The sequence below is a fragment of the Martes martes genome, assembly GCF_963455335.1.
Source record: "Martes martes genome assembly, chromosome: 6".
NCBI classification, from domain to species: Eukaryota; Metazoa; Chordata; class Mammalia; order Carnivora; family Mustelidae; genus Martes; species Martes martes.
Window position 1 is genome coordinate 688,808 of NC_137893.1, and position 17,665 is coordinate 706,472.

At 50.3% G+C, this 17,665-nt stretch overlaps 1 protein-coding gene across 1 annotated transcript in view; it reads left to right on the plus strand.

Annotated features, from left to right (window-relative positions):
* WDR27 (WD repeat domain 27) overlaps nucleotides 1-17,665 on the plus strand; it is a 128,360-nt gene that overhangs the window by 67,542 nt on the left and 43,153 nt on the right. Inside the window, exon 25 of the mRNA XM_080807066.1 lies at nucleotides 7,959-8,057. Coding sequence (XP_080663192.1) covers nucleotides 7,959-8,057 — 99 coding nt within the window. The remainder of the gene's footprint in view (nucleotides 1-7,958; nucleotides 8,058-17,665) is intronic.

Genomic DNA, 17,665 nt, shown 5'->3' on the forward strand with positions numbered 1-17,665 from the left:
GAGAGCGAGCGAGCACAGGCAGACAGAGTGGTAGGCAGAGGCAGAGGGAGAAGCAGGCTCCCCACCAAGCAAGGAGCCCAATGTGGGACTCGATCCCAGGACGCTGGGATCATGACCTGAGCCGAAGGCAGCCGCTTAACCAACTGAGCCACCCAGGCGACCCTATGATCACATTTTTGAAGAATGAATAACGGGTCCCTAGAGATGACTGGTTATGTAAGTGGTCTTAGGTCCAAGGTCGCTGGAAGAGTTAGAAAGAACGTGGATGACAACTCGTGCAGGACTCTGCTGGGTGGGCGGCCGGCGGTCCACACCATGCCGGGGGCTGCCTGCGTGGCTCTGCGGGACCACGGTGAGGCCTTTCCGAACCTGAGGGCGAGCCCAGAGTCCCGTCAGTAACGTCCATTGTTCACGTGCTGGTGGCTCCATGTGCCAAAATCTGGGGCTTCCTGACGGAGTCTTGGCCTCTGCTGAAGTGGACAGCACTTCTGTCCCGGTGGGATTAAATAAGGCTCTGGGCTGAAGCTGGGACACCTGGGCCTTCTGAGAAAACTTCGTGATCTGTGTGTGTGTGTGTGAACCAGAAAGGCAGTGATCTGAAGCAGCACACACAGTTCTGGGAAGCATCGTTTCTGGAAATACTTAAAAAAAAAAGCAAAAACCAAAAACCAAAGTGAATGAGTGTCTTCTCCCACAGGCAGCATCACCACCGTCGGGAAGCTTCAGGAGTACACATTAACTTTCGTTTGCCGTTCCTTTCCCTACTTCTTCTGTGGAGAAAATCCAGGCAGTGGGCGGAGAAGGACATGTGTTAAGAGTAACGTGAGATGAGAAAGTGAAAGAAGCTTCATCTTCAAGGACACGGTTCAGCAGAAGGACAAAATACCCGTACCGAACTGGTCAGAGCAGCGCTCGGCCTGAAACACACGGCCCTTCTGCTTGTGACTTTAGTCGTTGAGTGACTGAATTCCTAAGGGTTATTTCAAGTTTCATTCATTTCACAGTACATTTTAGCTGGGACTGGTTTCCCATGGGTGGGGAGGACTGGCTTCATGAGTTTGTTTTTTTTTTTTTTTAAGATTTTATTTGACAGAAAGAGAACACAAGCAGGAGGAGGGGCAGAGACTGGGGGTGGGGGGGGCAGGCTCCCAACCGAGCAGGGAGCCCGATGCGGGGCTTGATCCCAGGATCCTGAGATCGTGACTTGAGCCGAAGGCAGAGGCTTCTCCGACGGAGCCCCCCAGGCCCACTGGACTTAATGAAGCTAATTAAAACCTTGTGTTCTGCACAGGGATTGTAGTGGGCTGAGCTGTTTGCCCGTTATTCCTGTGTCCTCAGCATCAAACAGGTGCGTCTTGTGCATTGCTGGGAGACTATGGCCACTGTTTGAAAGCGCAGCTGGTGGCAAGTATGTGTCTAATTAAGGATACTTCGGACATTTACAGCTGCCCACGGCTGCTTTTGTGTTGAAACCTGGCCACTACCAGAAAGATTGAGCGGATTCAGAAACCTTCCAGGCAAAAAGATGTTTCATTTAAAAGAGTTTTCATATGGAAAACAAAGGGCTGTCTCTTAAATGACCCTTATCTAGATGTCTGTCATTTTATCTGCTTTGTGAGATCCATGCAAACGCAGGGCCGTGCTGATTCCCACTCAAAATTCGGTAAAGACATAAGGAGTCTCAGGAAGGACTTCACAGACGCTGTTCTGAAAAGAAAGCACATCGACCTCCAGTACCCGTGCTCTCAGAGCCCACCCACACCTGTGAGCTGCCCTGCCCTGGCCTTCCTGGGGAGGCAGGGGGAGGCAGCTCCCTCTCTGCCCGTCCCCTCCAGCCAGCCCCCCACCTGCGTGGGGGCTGCTCTGTCCAGACCCTCTCTGTGCCTGCTGTTCTCCATCACCTGGACGCGCGTTCCCTGTGGTCCAGCCATGTTCACCAGAGCCATCATCGGCTTGTCCTTCGCTGGCTGCTGTAACTGGAGTGACGTCCCACACTGTACAAACTACGAAGCTGGTTCCTGGAGCGTTAGCCCCGCCAGCCCGATTCCCTCACCTCCCGGCCTCTTTCCCGCTGCGTCTCATTTCTTGAAACCCACCTTCTGGCCCTCGTGCTTCCCTATGCCTTTGCTTCTTCCTCACCCTTCCTACTCGTCTCTCATCTCTGTTGTAAGTTCATGGCCCAGGTCACAGGTCACCTCGATGTTGCACACTGGCGGTCATCTAACTCTGGAGCTTGCGGAACCAGCTTCTCGGGCATTGGCTTCTCAGAGCACGGTGCCCCTTCCAGGGTGGTTTTCCCCGTGGAGACACCCCCGTGCTAAGATGTTTGCTCCTCGTTATTCTCTACGTTTTGGGATCCAGAGAGATTCAGGTGTGTGTGACCAGTGGATGCCTTCAAGAGTCCCGTTTTGTACTGGCACATGGTTTACATAGAGGGCACGAAGTTGTGGTCTGTTCGCTCGTTTGAGGAATTCTGTGCAGGTGTTTGTGTGGACGCTGCCACACAAACACACACTGTTTGTGTTCCCGTGGGCTGCCGCGGAGGAGCGAGGCCTGGTGTGGGTTTAAGCTCCCTGGAAACTGCCTGCACGCATCTGCACTGGCTATACCACCGGCCAGGATGGCATCGAGGCTTCAGCACCCACATGAGTGCACGGATGGCAGTGATGGAAACGTGCTGAGCAGGGCAGGGCTCCGGTGAGGCGGCCACGGTGCACCAGTGAGGGGCTTGGACTATGACTCGCACAGCTGTGTGCCCTGGTGTCCTCGTGTGCAGAGCAGGGTCAGTGATGGCTGTGTCTTTGGAAGTGGAGGGGATGACACCAGGGAGTCGGTGCACGTGTCTGTGTGCAGGAGCCTGGGCTGTCCTTGTTAATCTCCCTATTTGACGATCACATGTGACGGGTGCGGACGAGCCGTTGCCCTTGTGGGTCCCCTGAGCCGCGATGCCGAACGGCAGACGTGGGGAGAGGCTGGAGTCCCAGAAAGCCCTCCAGCGTTATTCACCAGGGCGTCCCACCTGAGTGTGTCCTGCAGGGAGGCAGGTGCAGCGGCGAGGCTAGTGCTGAATTGTTGCTGGAATGGGAGCAAGTCCGAAGAGGCCCTGAGCCCTCTGTGGACAGTCGAGGTCACAGGCAGCCCCACAGAACAACAAAGGTTTAGAGTCAGAAAACCCTAGTAGAACATCAGTGTTGCATTGGATCAGATGGACCTCATAGATATATATAGAACATTCCACCCTAAAACAACAGAATTCTCATTCTTCTTGAGTGCACAAGGAACCTTCTCCAGAATAGACCACATACTGGGTCACAAATCAGGGCTCAACCGATACCAAAAGATTGAGATTATTCCCTACATATTCTTATACCACAATGTGTTGAAACTGAAACCTAACCACAAGAAAAAGTTTGGAAGGAATTCAAACCTGGAGGCTAAAGACCACCTTGCTTAAGAATGCTTGGATCAGCCAGGAAATCAAAGAAGAACTTAAACAAATCTTGGAAACCAATGAAAATGAAGACACATCGGTCCAAAACCTATGGGATGCACTACAGGCAGTCCTAAGGGGGAAATACATAGCCATCCAAGCCTCCCGCAGAAAAATTGAAAAAAACAGAATATACCAGCTGTCTCTACACCTTAAAGAACTGGAGAATCAACAACAAATTAAGTCACCCCCACACACAAGAAGGGAAATAATCAAGATTGGAGCAGAGATCAATGAGATAGAAACTAGAGATACAGTAGAACGCATCAATGAAACTAGAAGCTTGTTTTTTGAAAGAGTCAATAAGATCAATAAACCATTGGCCAAACGAATCCAAAAGAAAAGAGAGAAGACCCAAATTAATAAAATCATGAAGGAAAAGGGAGAGATCACAACTAACACCAAGGAAGTAGAAACAATCATCAGAAGTTATTATCAACAGTTATATGCCAATAAGTTAAGCAACCTAGATGAAATGGATGCATTCCTGGAAACCTATAAACTTCCAAAACTGAATCAGGAAGAAATTGAGAACATGAATAGACCAGTATCTCATAACGAGATTGAAGCAGTGATCAAAAACCTCCCCCCAAAAAAATAAGAGCCCAGGACCTGACGGATTCCCTGGGGAATTCTACCAAACTTTCAAAGAATAACGCCTATTTTTCCTGAAGCTGTTTCAAAAAAATAGAAACAGAAGGAAAACTTCCAGACTCTTTTTATGAAGCCAGCATTACCCTGATCCCCAAACCAGGCAAAGACCCCACCAAAAAGGAGAATTTCAGACCAATATCCCTGATGAATATGGATGCCAAGATTCTCAACAAGATCCTAGCTAATAGGATCCAACAGTACATTAAAAAGATTATTCACTATGACCAGGTGGGATTTATCCCTGGGATGCAAGTGTGGTTCAACATTCACAAATCAATCAATGTGATAGAACAAATCAATAAGAGAAGAGAGAAGAACCACATAGTCCTCTCAATTGATGCAGAAAAAGCATTTGACAAGATACAGCATCTGTTCCTGATTAAAACTCTTCAGAGTATAGGGATAGAGGGAACATTCCTGAACTTCATCAAATCTATCTATGAAAAACCCACAACAAATATCATCCTCAATGGGGAAAAGCTGACAGCCTTCCCATTGAGATCAGGAACACGACAAGGATGCCCACTCTCACCACTCTTGTTCAACATAGTATTAGAAGTCCTAGCAACAACAATCAGACAAAAAAGAGAAATAAAAGGTATTCATATTGGCAATGAAGAAGTCAAACTCTCTCTATTCACAGATGACATGATACTTTATATGGAAAACCCAAAAGACTCCACCCCCAAACTACTAGAACTTATACAGCAATTCAGTAATGTGGCAGGATACAAAATCAATGTACAGAAATCAGTTGCTTTCTTATACACTGACAATGAAAATACAGAAAGGGAAATAAGAGAATCGATTCAATTTACTATAGCACCAAGAACCATAAGATACCTGGGAATAAACCTAACCAAAGAGGTAAAGGATCTGTACTTGAGGAACTACAGAACACTCATGAAAGACATTGAAGAAGACACAAAAAGATAGAAGAGCATGCCATGCTCACGGATCAGAAGAATAAAGATTGTTAAAATATCTCTACTGCCTAGAGCAATCTATACTTTCAATGCCATTCTGATCAAAATTCCACCAGTATTTTTCAAAGAGCTGGAACAAGCAACCTAAAATTTATATGGAGTCAGAAGAGACCCCAAATTGCTAAGGAAATGTTGAAAAAGAAAAAACTGGGGGCAACACGTTTCCTGATTTCAAGCTTTACTACAAAGCTGTGATCACCAAGACAGCATGGTACTGGCATAAAAACAGACACATAGACCAGTGGAGCAGAGTAGAGAGCCCAGATATGGACCCTCAACTCTATGGTCAAATAATCTTTGACAAAGCAGGAAAAAATATACAGTGGAGAAAAGACAGTCTCTTCAATAAATGGTGCTGGGAAAACTGGACAGCTATATGTAGAAGAATGAAACTCGACCATTCTCTTACACCATACACAAAGATAAACTCAAAATGGATAAAAGACCTCAGCGTGAGGCAGGAATCCATCAGATTCCATAGAGGAGAACACAGGCAGTAACCTCTTCGACATTGGCCACGGCAAATTCTTTCAAGATATGTCCCCAAAGGCAAAGGAAACAAAAGCGAAAATGAACTTTTGGGACTTCATCAAGATCAAAAGCTTCTGCACAGCAAAGGAAACAGCCAACAAAACAAAGAGACAACCCACAGAATGGGAGAAGATGTTCACAAATGACAATATAGACAAAGGGCTGATATCCAGGATCTATTAAGAACTCCTCAAACTCAGCACTCAAAAAACAGATAATCATGTCAAAAATGGGCAGAAGTCATGAACAGACACTTCTCCATAGAAGACATACAAATGGCTAACAAACACATGAAAAAATGTTCATCATCACTGGCCATCAGGGAGATTCAAATCAAAACCACCTTATCTCAAAGGTGAGATACCACCTTACACCAGTTAGAATGGCTAAAATCAACAAGACCATAAACAAGTGTTGGAGAAGATGTGGAGAAAGGGGAACCCTCTTACACTGTTGGTGGGAATGCAAGTTGGTGCAGCCACTTTGGGACACAGTGTGGAGATTCCTTCAGAAATTAAAAATAGAGGGGCACCTGGGTGGCTCAGTGGGTTAAAGCCTCTGCCTTCAGCTCGGGTCATGATCCCAGGGTCCTGGGATCGAGCCCCACATCGGGCTCTCTGCTCAGCAGGGAGCCTGCGTCCCTTCCTCTCTCTCTCTGCCTGCCTCTATCTATTTGTGATCTCTGTCTGTCAAATAAATAAATAAAATCTTAAAAAAAAAAGAAATTAAAAATAGAGCTTCCCTATGACCCTGCAATTGCACTACTGGCTGTTGACCCCAAAGATACAGATGTAGTGAAAAGAAGGGCCATCTGTACCCCAATGTTTATAGCAGCAATGGCCACAGTTGCCAAACTGTGGAAAGAACCAAGATGCCCTTCAACGGATGAATGGATAAGGAAGATGTGGTCCATATACACTACGGAGTATGATGCCTCCATCAGAAAGGACGAATACCCAACTTTTGTAGCAACATGGACGGGACTGGAGGAGATTATGCTGAGTGAAATAAGTCAAGCAGAGAGAGTCAATTAAAATATGGTTTCACTTATTTGTGGAACATAGGGAATAACACGCAGGACATGGGAAGATGGAGAGGAGAAGGGAGTTGGGGGAAATGGGCGGGGGAGACGAACCATGAGAGTCTGTGGACTCTGAGAAAGAAACTGAAGGTTTTGTAGGGGAGTGGGGGGTCGGGTTAGCCTGGTGGTGGGTACTGTGCAGGGCACGCATTGCATGGAGCACTGGGTGTGGTGCATAAACTGAATTTGGAACACTGAAAAGAAAATAAAATGGGGAAAAAAGAAAGAACGCCTGTGTTGACACCCGATGTCTGTACCAGTCATTTACTCTCCGCATGTGCTGCTTCCCCAGCGTAAATATGAAGGTTCCTGACATTCGTGGCAGCTGTGAAATGTCCTGTAGATGGCAATGAACTGCACAGTGTGACTGCGGGTGGGCCAGGGGTTCTCAAAGCGGGGTCCCGGGGCAACAGCAGTGGCCCGCTTCAGGAACTATTAGGAGCTTCTACACTTCTGACCTCTCCTCTCCGGAATGCATATGATATCTGTTTGTAGACTTTATTTCAGAAACCACCATTTAGCTGACAACAGGATCATCTGGAGGTTCTAAATTTGAAGGGCTCATTTGTACATCAAAATAGGTTTTTTTTTTTAATGGAAAAAGGAATCTTTTAGAGGTCTTGCCTCTGCTACAATGTGGCATTTCTCTTTATTGCCAGTAGACTCCACAAAATACTTGTTTGCACATTTTGTTACTTAAAAATTTGAGTGGATCTCTCATCTCTTACATCACATCAGAATGGTATCCAGTCCCAGACTTCTGTTCCTAAAATGGAGTGTCTGATGGCATCTATGTGTGTATTTACACACATATGTATCTTTTCACATAGTAATACAACTAGAGAGGAGTGTACATTTTTACTTTTAATTTTATCAGCATCTGTACAAAAAGTTCAAAAGATTTGAATTGCTCAAATTCCAGACTAATTAGCCAGAAGCAAAGAGCAGAAGGTTTTGTCAAGTTTATGGGAAAGGACAGCAAAACCCCACTTTGGGATTGCAGGCAAGGTTGGACTGTGGAGGCTTGAGGGGCTGCGGGTCCATTAATCCACTGGGGACCCGACCAGGCAAGGAGGGGAAGGCACGCATTGTGGGGTCAGTGGTCTGTCCGGGGACCTGTGGCCGCGATGTCACCCAGCCGCGGGGGTGGTGCCGCCATGCGCCTTCCCGGACTGTCGGCCCTTTCAGCATGGAATCCCGTGTGTTTGTCTCGCAGGTGTACATGTATGATGTGGGCTCGAGCACGTTTTCTCACAGACTGGCTGGACACATGGACACCGTCACTGGCGTGGCCTTCAGCCCGTCAGTCCCACAGGTACGTCTGCTCGTCCACGCCGTATGAGGCTTTGCTCGCGCTTTCTGTATCTGCTGGCATTTGTTTGGGTGAAATCCTGTCACGTGCAGGGTGACATGCCCGTTTTCATCGCGTGCAGGAAGACCGACATGTGCGTCGTCGTTGGGCGCACTTGCTCGTGGCTGCAGAGGACGTGGGCGTGTCCGTGGGCACTAGTGTGAACACTGTCGTTGGCGGCCCCAGGGCAGCTGAGAAGAGGGTGTAGAGAATTCGGGTGGAGGAGGAGGACCACGGAACTTAAAGACCTTCGTGGAGTTAGAAATGACGGGAAGAGAGTTGCGTGGGCTGCGGGTCAGTCACACGGGAGTGTGCGGTCCTGCATTAAAATCCTAACTGTTCGCGTTGAGGTGCGGTCAACATCTGGGGACGTCGATTCCGAGGATAGCGTCACCGTGTGATTGGGTCACCTGGCGGCGTGTGCACGGGTCCACGCGTGAAAGAAGCGTGACCGCCCTTCCCCCTCCCTTGCCCCCCTGCCCCCCCATCTCCCGCTCCGCCCACTGCTTCCGGCAGAGGCACCTTAGACACCCGGGCACATTTGGCTTTCACTGACACTGGATGTCAGAGGCACGGATGCAGCAGGCTGGCCACGTCACTGACCACAGGGACCCTGTCTGTGTCACGGAGGTCCTCACGCAGCTCGTCCTGGCGTCAGCTGTGACGTAGCCGTGTGGTGCACTGCTGGGGGGCGTTCAGGTTCAAGTGTTCTCTGCACGTGTCGGGACACCAGGCCGTGCTGTGACGACCACGGGGCCCGCTTTTCTGATTGGTCACACGTGTCGTCGTTAGCTATCGGAGCGCTTGGATTGGTGCTTGAATCCTCTGACTGACCTGGCTGGGCAGGTGAGCGAGGGTCCGGGAGGGAAGGGGCACAGACAGCAGCTGGGGTGAGAGGTCCGTGAGGCATGTGGCAGAGGGCAGGGTGCGGGAACCCGCCGGCAGGGGGTGATGCCAGTGGTCCTGAAAATTCAGTGTTGGCCTAAAAGTGTCTGCATAACGGAATGAGGAGCTGCTCCGGACGCTGGACCGTTTCCCCGCGCAGTTAGCGGGAGCGCGGGAGGCGAGAGGAGCGGGCTGCCCCCGAGCGCTGATTCCTGATGCGGCGGGAGGGGAGGTCGGGGCCCAAGCTGGTTTTCTGGCTCTTCATCTCAGGGAACCGGGTGGGCACACAGAACACGAATGAGCATTTTCAAACGTTAATGTGCGACACCGCAGTTCACTTTATAAAATCGCTGTTGCGTTTTTGGAATGGTGATACAGCCGCTCAGTGCTCATTATCTTTGCACATGCAAATTCGTAGCAAAAAGCCTCACTGTTCAAAAGTTTTGCATTTTGTCTGATCACAGTTCTCAGAAAGATCTCTGTGAATGCTTCTTCAACAGTGTCCTCAAGAGGTTTAAGTCTCTGTTTTTTAGTGTATTTGTTTGATTTTAAAACATACATTATCCCTTCACTAACATTTCCAAAACTAAAGCAAAACTCAGACTCCTGCTTCCTCTCAAGTGTGTGTCCTTCTGTTTACAAACTTGGCTGGTATCCACCGACCAAAGTTCCCGACTCAGCTTCTGTTCTAACAAATCGATTAAATGGTGCATCAAAACCACAATTTGATATTTTTATTTGTCAAGAAAGACTCTAAGTTCTAATCACATCAACATTCAACTTTTAACATATTAACATGTTAGCATTTCAAGCGCACGTGTAGGCGCAGAGATGCCCGAGCGTGGTCGGAAGGCGGGGGTTCGAGTCTGCAGGCCGGGGAGCCCCGGTCAGTGGGGAGGGCGGGTCTGTGTCTCTGGGCGAGGGTGCCTCCTCCGTGTCCTGTCGGGCAGGACAGTGGGACTCGTGCAGTGTGCTGCGTTCCTGGTGGGCACCTGTAATCATCCCCGCTCCTCACAAGAGGAGAGGAAAGAAACGCCACCCCAGGCACGTGACGGGGGACACCACATGTCTGGGTTGGTGGCGTGGGTGCGGCGGGGCCTGACGGCCCTGAACCCCGCAGACCAGCACAGCAGCTCATGTGCTGCCTTCCCCTCCACCCACAGCCTCACCTTCCTACGTTTCTCCGTCCCTCGAATGCTGGGTGACTGCCCTCGACTTGAATCGTGCTTGTGCCGATCAGCCATTTAGTAACCTTTAAGCTTTTTCTCCCGGATGTGTGGTCAGTCCCCGCCCCCCACGGTGGCTGCTAGTGCTGGGTCATGCTGGGGACAGTGCTGAACCTGCAGGTCCAGGGAGGAAACCCAGAGGTGCCCACACGGCCTAGGGCTGGGTGCCATGACCCCAGCGTCATGGGCTCGTTAGGGCAGGGATCATGAAAGCCCTGAAGAGTCTGCTCTGGTGTGTCTGTGTCGCATCTGGGAACTTAATTCAAGGGCCCTGTCCCAAGTGGCCGGATAGTACAGAGCAGACGATGCTGACCTTATGCGAGGGATTCACCATGACTCTTGGAAAGGCAGGAGGTGGATTGCTTGACTAGGTTTTTGTTAAATACATTTAATTATGAGAAATATTATCCTCTCAAAATCAAAGTTTGGTTCTCTCAGAATACTGCTAGATATGGTTCAAGAAGTTGTGTTTTTCAGAGTCCATGGTCTCTCATGGTTCACCTCCCCCTCCAATTTCCCCCAACTCCCTTCTCTCCATCTCTCCTTGTCCTCCGTGTTCTTTGTTATGCTCCACAAATAAGTGACAGCCTGAGGGTTTTGAAGGGGCGGGGGGTGGGAGGTCGGGGGAACCAGGTGGTGGGTCTTGGGGAGGGCACGGATTACATGGAGCACTGGGTGTGGTGCAAAAACAACGAATACTGTTACGCTGAAAAGAAATAAAAAATTAAAAAAAAAAGTTGTGTTTTTCACCAGTGCTGTTGCTCAAGCATCAAAATAAGACTTTTGAGTCTTTTGGAAGAAGATTGCACTTGTACTGATGAAATTATTCTCACAAGGCGTGTGGCTAAGAGAGGACTCCGAAAATGAGCAGGAACCTTGGCAGCTCACAGGGAGCGTGGGCTCAGGCCCCAGAGACCGTGGCGGCATCTCACATCCTGCTGGGAAGGGCAGCCGAGTCCCCACGGCCCGTGCTTGTCTCGAAGGCTGTGCCGTCAGCTTGCAGTCACTGCGCACACAGAGGCCACTGGTGTACTTGTCCTAAGACACATCCATTCAGATATTGAACTGTTTAGGGTGGGGACGTACATCCAACCCCAGTGATGTCCCTGGATGGGACTGTGGCCAAGAGGTATGAGGAATCCAAACTCGGTGCTACGGAAGAGAGAGGACGGGTGTCTGAGCTGATGGTTTCTGGTTGGAAGGGGCAGGGCCACCAGTGACATGGGAAGTTCAGGAAGAAATACAGGGAAACTGTGGTTAGGCGTGGCAGAAAGCTGCTCCATGTGAAGACAAGTAGGTGGAATTTGTTGGAATGTGTAACCGGAAGTCACAGATGTGCTTGTCATCATGTTACCAAACTTACTGTGTCAGCACTGTAATCATCAGCTTTACCTTGTGTCCAGTACGAAATTATAAGAGCATTGATGTAAGATAATATGAAAGCTCTTTTTTTGGTCTGTAAGTCATACATTTATCTATCTATCTCTTTATTTAATTATTGTGTTATGTTAGTCACCATAAAATACATCATTACTTTTTGATGCAGTGATCCAAGATTCATTGCTTATGCACCACACCCAGTGCTCCATGCAATCCGTGCCCTCCTTAATACCCACCACCAGGCTCACCCAACCCCCCACCCCCCTCCCCTCCCAAAACCCTCAGTTTGCTTCTCAGAGTCCACAGACTCTCATGGTTCGTCTCCCCCGCCCATTTCCCCCAACTCCCTTCTCCTCTCCATCTCCCTGTGCCCTCCGTGTTATTTCTTATGCTCCACGAATAAGTGAAACCATATGATAATTGACTCTCTCTGCTTGACTTATTTCACTCAGCATAATCTCCTCCAGTCCCGTCCATGTGGATACAAAAGTTGGGTATTCGTCCTTTCTGATGGAGGCATCATACTCCGTAGTGTATATGGACCACATCTTCTTTATCCATTCGTCTGTTGAAGGGCATCCTGGTTCTTTCCACAGTTTGGCGACTGTGGCCATTGCTGCTACAAACATTGGGGTACAGATGGCCCTTCTTTTCATTACATCTGTATCTTTGGGGGAAACAAAAGCAAAAACAAACTTTTGGGACTTCATCAGGATCAAAAGCTTCTGCACAGCAAAGGAAACAGTCAACAAAACAAAGAGGCAACCCATGGAATGGGAGAAGATGTTTGCAAATGACAGTACAGACAAAGGGCTGATATCCAGGATCTATAAAGAACTCCTCAAACTCAACACTCAAAAATAGATAATCATGTCAAAAAATGGGCAGAAGACATGAACAGGCACTTCTCCAGAGAAGACATACAAATGGCTACGAGACACATGAAAAAACGTTCATCATCACTGGCCATAAGGGAGATTCAAATCAAAACCACATTGAGATACCACCTTACACCAGTTAGAATGGCCAAAATTAGCAAGACAGGAAGCAACATACGTTGGAGAAGATGTGGAGAAAGGGGAACCCTCTTACACTGTTGGTGGGAATGCAAGTTGGTGCAGCCACTTTGGAGAACAGGGTGGAGAGCCTCAAAAAATTAAAAATAGAGCTTCCCTATGACCTGGAAACTGCAACATTTGAATTTTTAAGAGAAGTTGAGATTCAGCATATTTTAGGTTTACTTTCTTAGATTTTTGAGAATTGGGAGCATTTTGCTTTTTAAGTTTTTTTTTCTTTCATTTAAAGTATTATATATACATATATATATTATATATATCTTAAATATATTTGAAATGAATCTTGACAATTTTATTTTTTATTTTTTTATTTAATTTTATCTTATTTTTTCAGTGTTCCAAGATTCATTGTTGATGCACCACACCCAGTGCTCCATGCAATACGTGCCCTCCACAATACCCACCACCAGGCCCTCCCATCCCCCACCTCACTCCACTCCAAAACCCTCATAAACTTAATTCATTGCCTGAAGATTTTTAGTCTGTTCATCATGAGTAGCTTTAACACAAAAGGAAGGCACTTTGCTTGTGAATATTAACATTTACTTGATTTCTAAATATAATAAATAAGATATTAAATTGAATGAGCTTAAGGAAATTAGATCTTAATATTAGAGTCTTTAATAAATTGAATTGTAATTTTATTTTTATTTATTTATTTATTTTTAAAAAGATTTTATTTATTTATTTGACAGACAGAGCTCACAAGTAGGCAGAGAGGGAGGGGGAAGCAGGCTCCCCGCTGAGCAGAGAGCCCGATGCGGGGCTCGATCCCAGGATCCCGGGATCATGACCTGAGCCGAAGGCAGACGCTTAACCCACTGAGCCACCCAGGTGCTCTGAATTGTAATTTTAAAGAGTCAGAATGAACCACCAATCTCCGGCATTGCCGTGGAGACGAGAGTGAGAAGGCGTGACGCCGTGTCCTTCCTTCCCGTGGCCCCTCTGCAGAGTCTGCAGTTGCGGGGCACGAGGACGTGGTCCAGGTAAGTTGGGGGTCTGGGCGCCGCGTGGGGTCAAGCCCGCCGTGCGGGGGCTGCCCGCGGGGTGCGCGCCGAGCTGAGACCGCGGCAGCTGGCGGAGCTCTTCTGCCGCCCCAGACGCAAAAGCCCGAGACACAAAAAGCCCGAGAACAGTGCCTCATGGCCTTAACCGTAGCTCAGTTTTTGAGAAAGTGGCGTGCAGGGTGGCTTCTGGGAGTTCATGGCCTGCACTCGGCTCAGGATTTGAAAGTCACTAAAGTGGCACTGAAGACGTCCACGTTCAGTAAACAGGACACGTCTTCCCCTTTTCTGTGGTGACGTCGTTCTGCGTTTGGTCACAGACGTCGCTGCCTTTTACGAGGAAGCTCCCTTAGCCCCGCGAGGCCGGGTGGTGGGGTTTGGGCTTGAGGTCATGGCCCCGTCGGTGTGTCGCCCGCTCCCTCTCTCAGCTGTGTCGGGAGAAGGACGGCCGTCTGGCAGAGCTGTTTGTCCTCTGGGCGGGAGGTGTGTGCGGTCGCACCCCGCTCTAACTCAGGGCGAAGCCCTGACCGCCAGCCCGTTGCTGTGTGAGGTGAACCTACAAAGTCAACGTCAGTAAGTCACGGCGGGGTGCACGCGCTTGTCTCGGCGAATGGCAGGTCAGAGCGGTCATCATCGAAACGGTCCTGGATTTTCTTCTCGTGTAGCCTGTTCGAAGGCCGGGAGCGCAGGGAGGATCCGCTCAGGGGCCACGAGCACGGACGTTGCAGGCGCCTCCTCGGGGAGGCGGGAGGTCACGGTGGAGCACGGACACCTGCTGGGGTCCCGCGGCCAGAGGAGACGCCTGTGCTCCCCTGGCGGTCGGTTCTGCCCAGACAGAGCTGGTGTTCTCCAGCGGTCTCTCGGATGACCCCGAGCGTTGCGGCTGCTGTGATCGGGGTGTTACTGTGGATGTTACGGGACGTTTCTTCCGTTTGTCACTGATGAAAGGTCCTTCTCCGTGTGCAGTCGGTCTCGGACGGAACCGGGCTGTTGAAGAAAGATCAGTAACAGAAGTGACAACGGGACTGATGCTATCAGCAAATGCGAAAATGGTGCTGGGTCAGCAAAACTCGCTTCTAAACGCTGAGCCCCTCGGTGACGGCTCTGTTACAGGAAGCGCGTGTCCCCAGAACGTTCTAGCGGTCGTGCGATTCATGAACTCATACCGTGGAGGGAAATTGTTTCTTCACCGTTTAAAGTCAGGAAGGAAATAAATATGTATTCTAGATTTTTAACATCCGGTGAGGTGTTTTTAGTAGACGAAAGTTAATGACTGACCCCCTTAGAATAAACAGAAGTAGACCAGGGTCCCCAGTGTTCTGTCTTACTTAGAGTATCCGTTCACGCCGGTGTTTCTAATTTAGGACATCACGTGGAACTTAATATTAAAGGTCTGTCTCCTTGATGACTGATGGAGAGTGAAGTTTCATCTTAGTATAAAATTTTACCAAAAAAAAAAAAAAATTGACCTTGCCTTTAGGAATCGGCCTTCAAGTCCAGGTGGAAACAGAGCAGTGTCGGCGCTGCTCTCGTGGGGAGGGGGGCCCGCGTCTCTGCTGGCTGCTGACACTTGCTGCTGGGGACACCGGCTCTCCAGCCGCGGGGAGCAGTGAGCGGGGGTCGGGGGCAGACAGAGCCGGCTTTCTCTTCTCCAAGCAGAGCACGTCTCTGGGATCGTTGCCTTACGAATGCTTCTTGGAGAATGGCCTTTCCTCCTATTTTTTTGACCGTGGAACTCAAATAGCCCGTTCATTCATACGCCCGTGATTGTTGCAGAAAACACTCCAGCAGCTCGCGAAACGTGTGGGCTTCGGGTGAGCAGGAGGAGAGAGCGCGGGCTGCGGCTGTCGCGGGGCTGGACTGCGGTGCCGTCGGGGGCCCTTCCACGTGTGGGAGTCCTTGGGGGCCCTCCCGCCTCCCCAGCCTCCCCTCTGCGTCTTGGGCTGTGAGGCTCGGCGCGGACTGTGGCGGGAGTCAGGGCCGGAGAACCAGGCTGGGGCGCAGGCGGCGGCCGTGGTGTTCCTCGGGCTGGGGGGCTGCGTGCGCCCTGGCCACGCACAGGACACCAGGCTCCGGCCGTGTGCGCCGTGTTGACACGCAGACCGGAGGGCAGGAGCCACGCCGGCTGCCCTCTCCCTTCTCGTCCGCGTGTCTGGTCCTCGTGGCGCCCACCACGACCGCCCGGGACAGGAAGAGCTAGTCACCTGTCCAGCACCGGGTGCCGTGTGGACAGGAGTGGACGCAGGGGCCCCGGGCTGCGGAGGCCTCGTGGTCTTTGCAGTGAGCTGCGAAGTCGTGTCTCGCACGTGGCTCTTCTGAAGTTCTCTCTCAACCCCTCCCCATGCCCCCGCCCCGCCCCAGCCCCTACTTTGGCCTGGGTGACTCCTTCATATCCTTCACGTGTGGACTCAGGGATCACCACATTAAGCCAAACAGTAAGCTTGATAAATCTTATCTTCATGGTTTGGACTTTAAATTTTAAAATAAGAAAATAATGTATTTTGATTATACTCAGTCCTTAAAAACCATATCGAAAGGAAGAAGGGTTTTGTTACCCTGCTTGTTTCAACAGTCTCTCTCTCCCTTTTCTCTGTTGTGAAGAAGTAGGTCTGTGCTCACCCCTTTCACTCTTGAATATGATGGTTTGTTTTTAAATCGTACTTGATGTTTTCAGTGGAAATTCAGTTTGGTCGGCTGGTGATGTGTCCACGTCAGCAGAGGCTGGTTTGTGTGGGAGAAGCCCACGGGGCCCCTCGGAGCAGAGAGACTGACTGGACCTCCCCCTCCCCCAGCACCTGCCACTCCGCAGGCTCTGTTCTGGCTTCTGTTTTGAGTCCGTGGCCGTCCCCACGCTGCCCCCTCTGGAAAGGACAGAGTCATGGCCACTCCGGTGGCCGCGGTGGACTGCGCGGTGAGCGCAGGTTTTCCACAGGAAACCTCACTGTCATCTCACTGCGTGCAGCCTTTCCTGCCCTCTGGCCGCCCTTCCGCAGACAGCCCTGCCACGTGCACTCTCCCCCCTCACGTCCCCAGTCCACACGCGCCTGCCACGCACAGGGCCGTCCTCCACCCACACGGTGCTCTCCGCCACCGCCTGTGGTCCAGTCCATCGCACACCGCCTCGTGTCTCCTCTGGTGCCCTCCCTGCCCTCCTTCACCCCTAGCAGATGGCACGGACGCTTCCTTCTGGGGCCCTTGTCTCCAGGCCTGCCCTGCCAGTGCGCCCCCAACCCCTGTCACTGGCCCTCTCCGGCCCACAGGCCATGGTGGAGGCAGACCACCGTCTGTGCCCGCGCGGGGCAGGGTGCCGTGCGCTCCCTCCGGATCCCGCCGTGCACGCGTCCCCCTGTTTGGATGCGCTCCTTTAGTTCGAGACACTTTCTAGTCTCCTTTGATCTCCACACTGATCTGTGGGTTATCCAAACATGCGCTGTTCTGTCCCCAAGTGTGTGGGGACTTTCCTGAGATCTGTCCTTTAACGACATGTGGAGACCAGGCACGGCGTGGCCTGAAGCCACCGAACCGGGCTTCATGGCCCAGTCAGCTGGGGGCGGGTGGGGCTGCGACGTCTGTGTAGGCAGGTGGCCTTCGCTCGCTGTGTCTTTATCAGCCGGCAAGAGCGGTCTCGCGGTCTGTCCGTCCGTCCGGAACTGTGGGTTCCCTCCTCCTCCCCGTAATGCCGGCTTGTTTGCTGCGAGCGCTTGGAAGCTTGCTTGTCAGGGCAGGATGGCTCTGCTCTCTGGCTTTCTTCGCTTGTGAAGTATGCTTTGAGAGGAAGGGAGCCACACCAGCTCTCTTGATTAGTGTTAGGATGGCGTTTTCTGTTCTGTTTCCTTTTAACCCACTTGGGTCCTTTATTTTCAGTGCATTTCTCATAGATACTAAGTTTTGTTTCGTTCTCTTAACCGATTTGACTGTCTCTGCCTTTCAGTTGGTGTGTCTGTGGTTCCATTGGATGAGAGTATTCATTTTTTGAAAGATTTTATTTATTTATTTGAGCG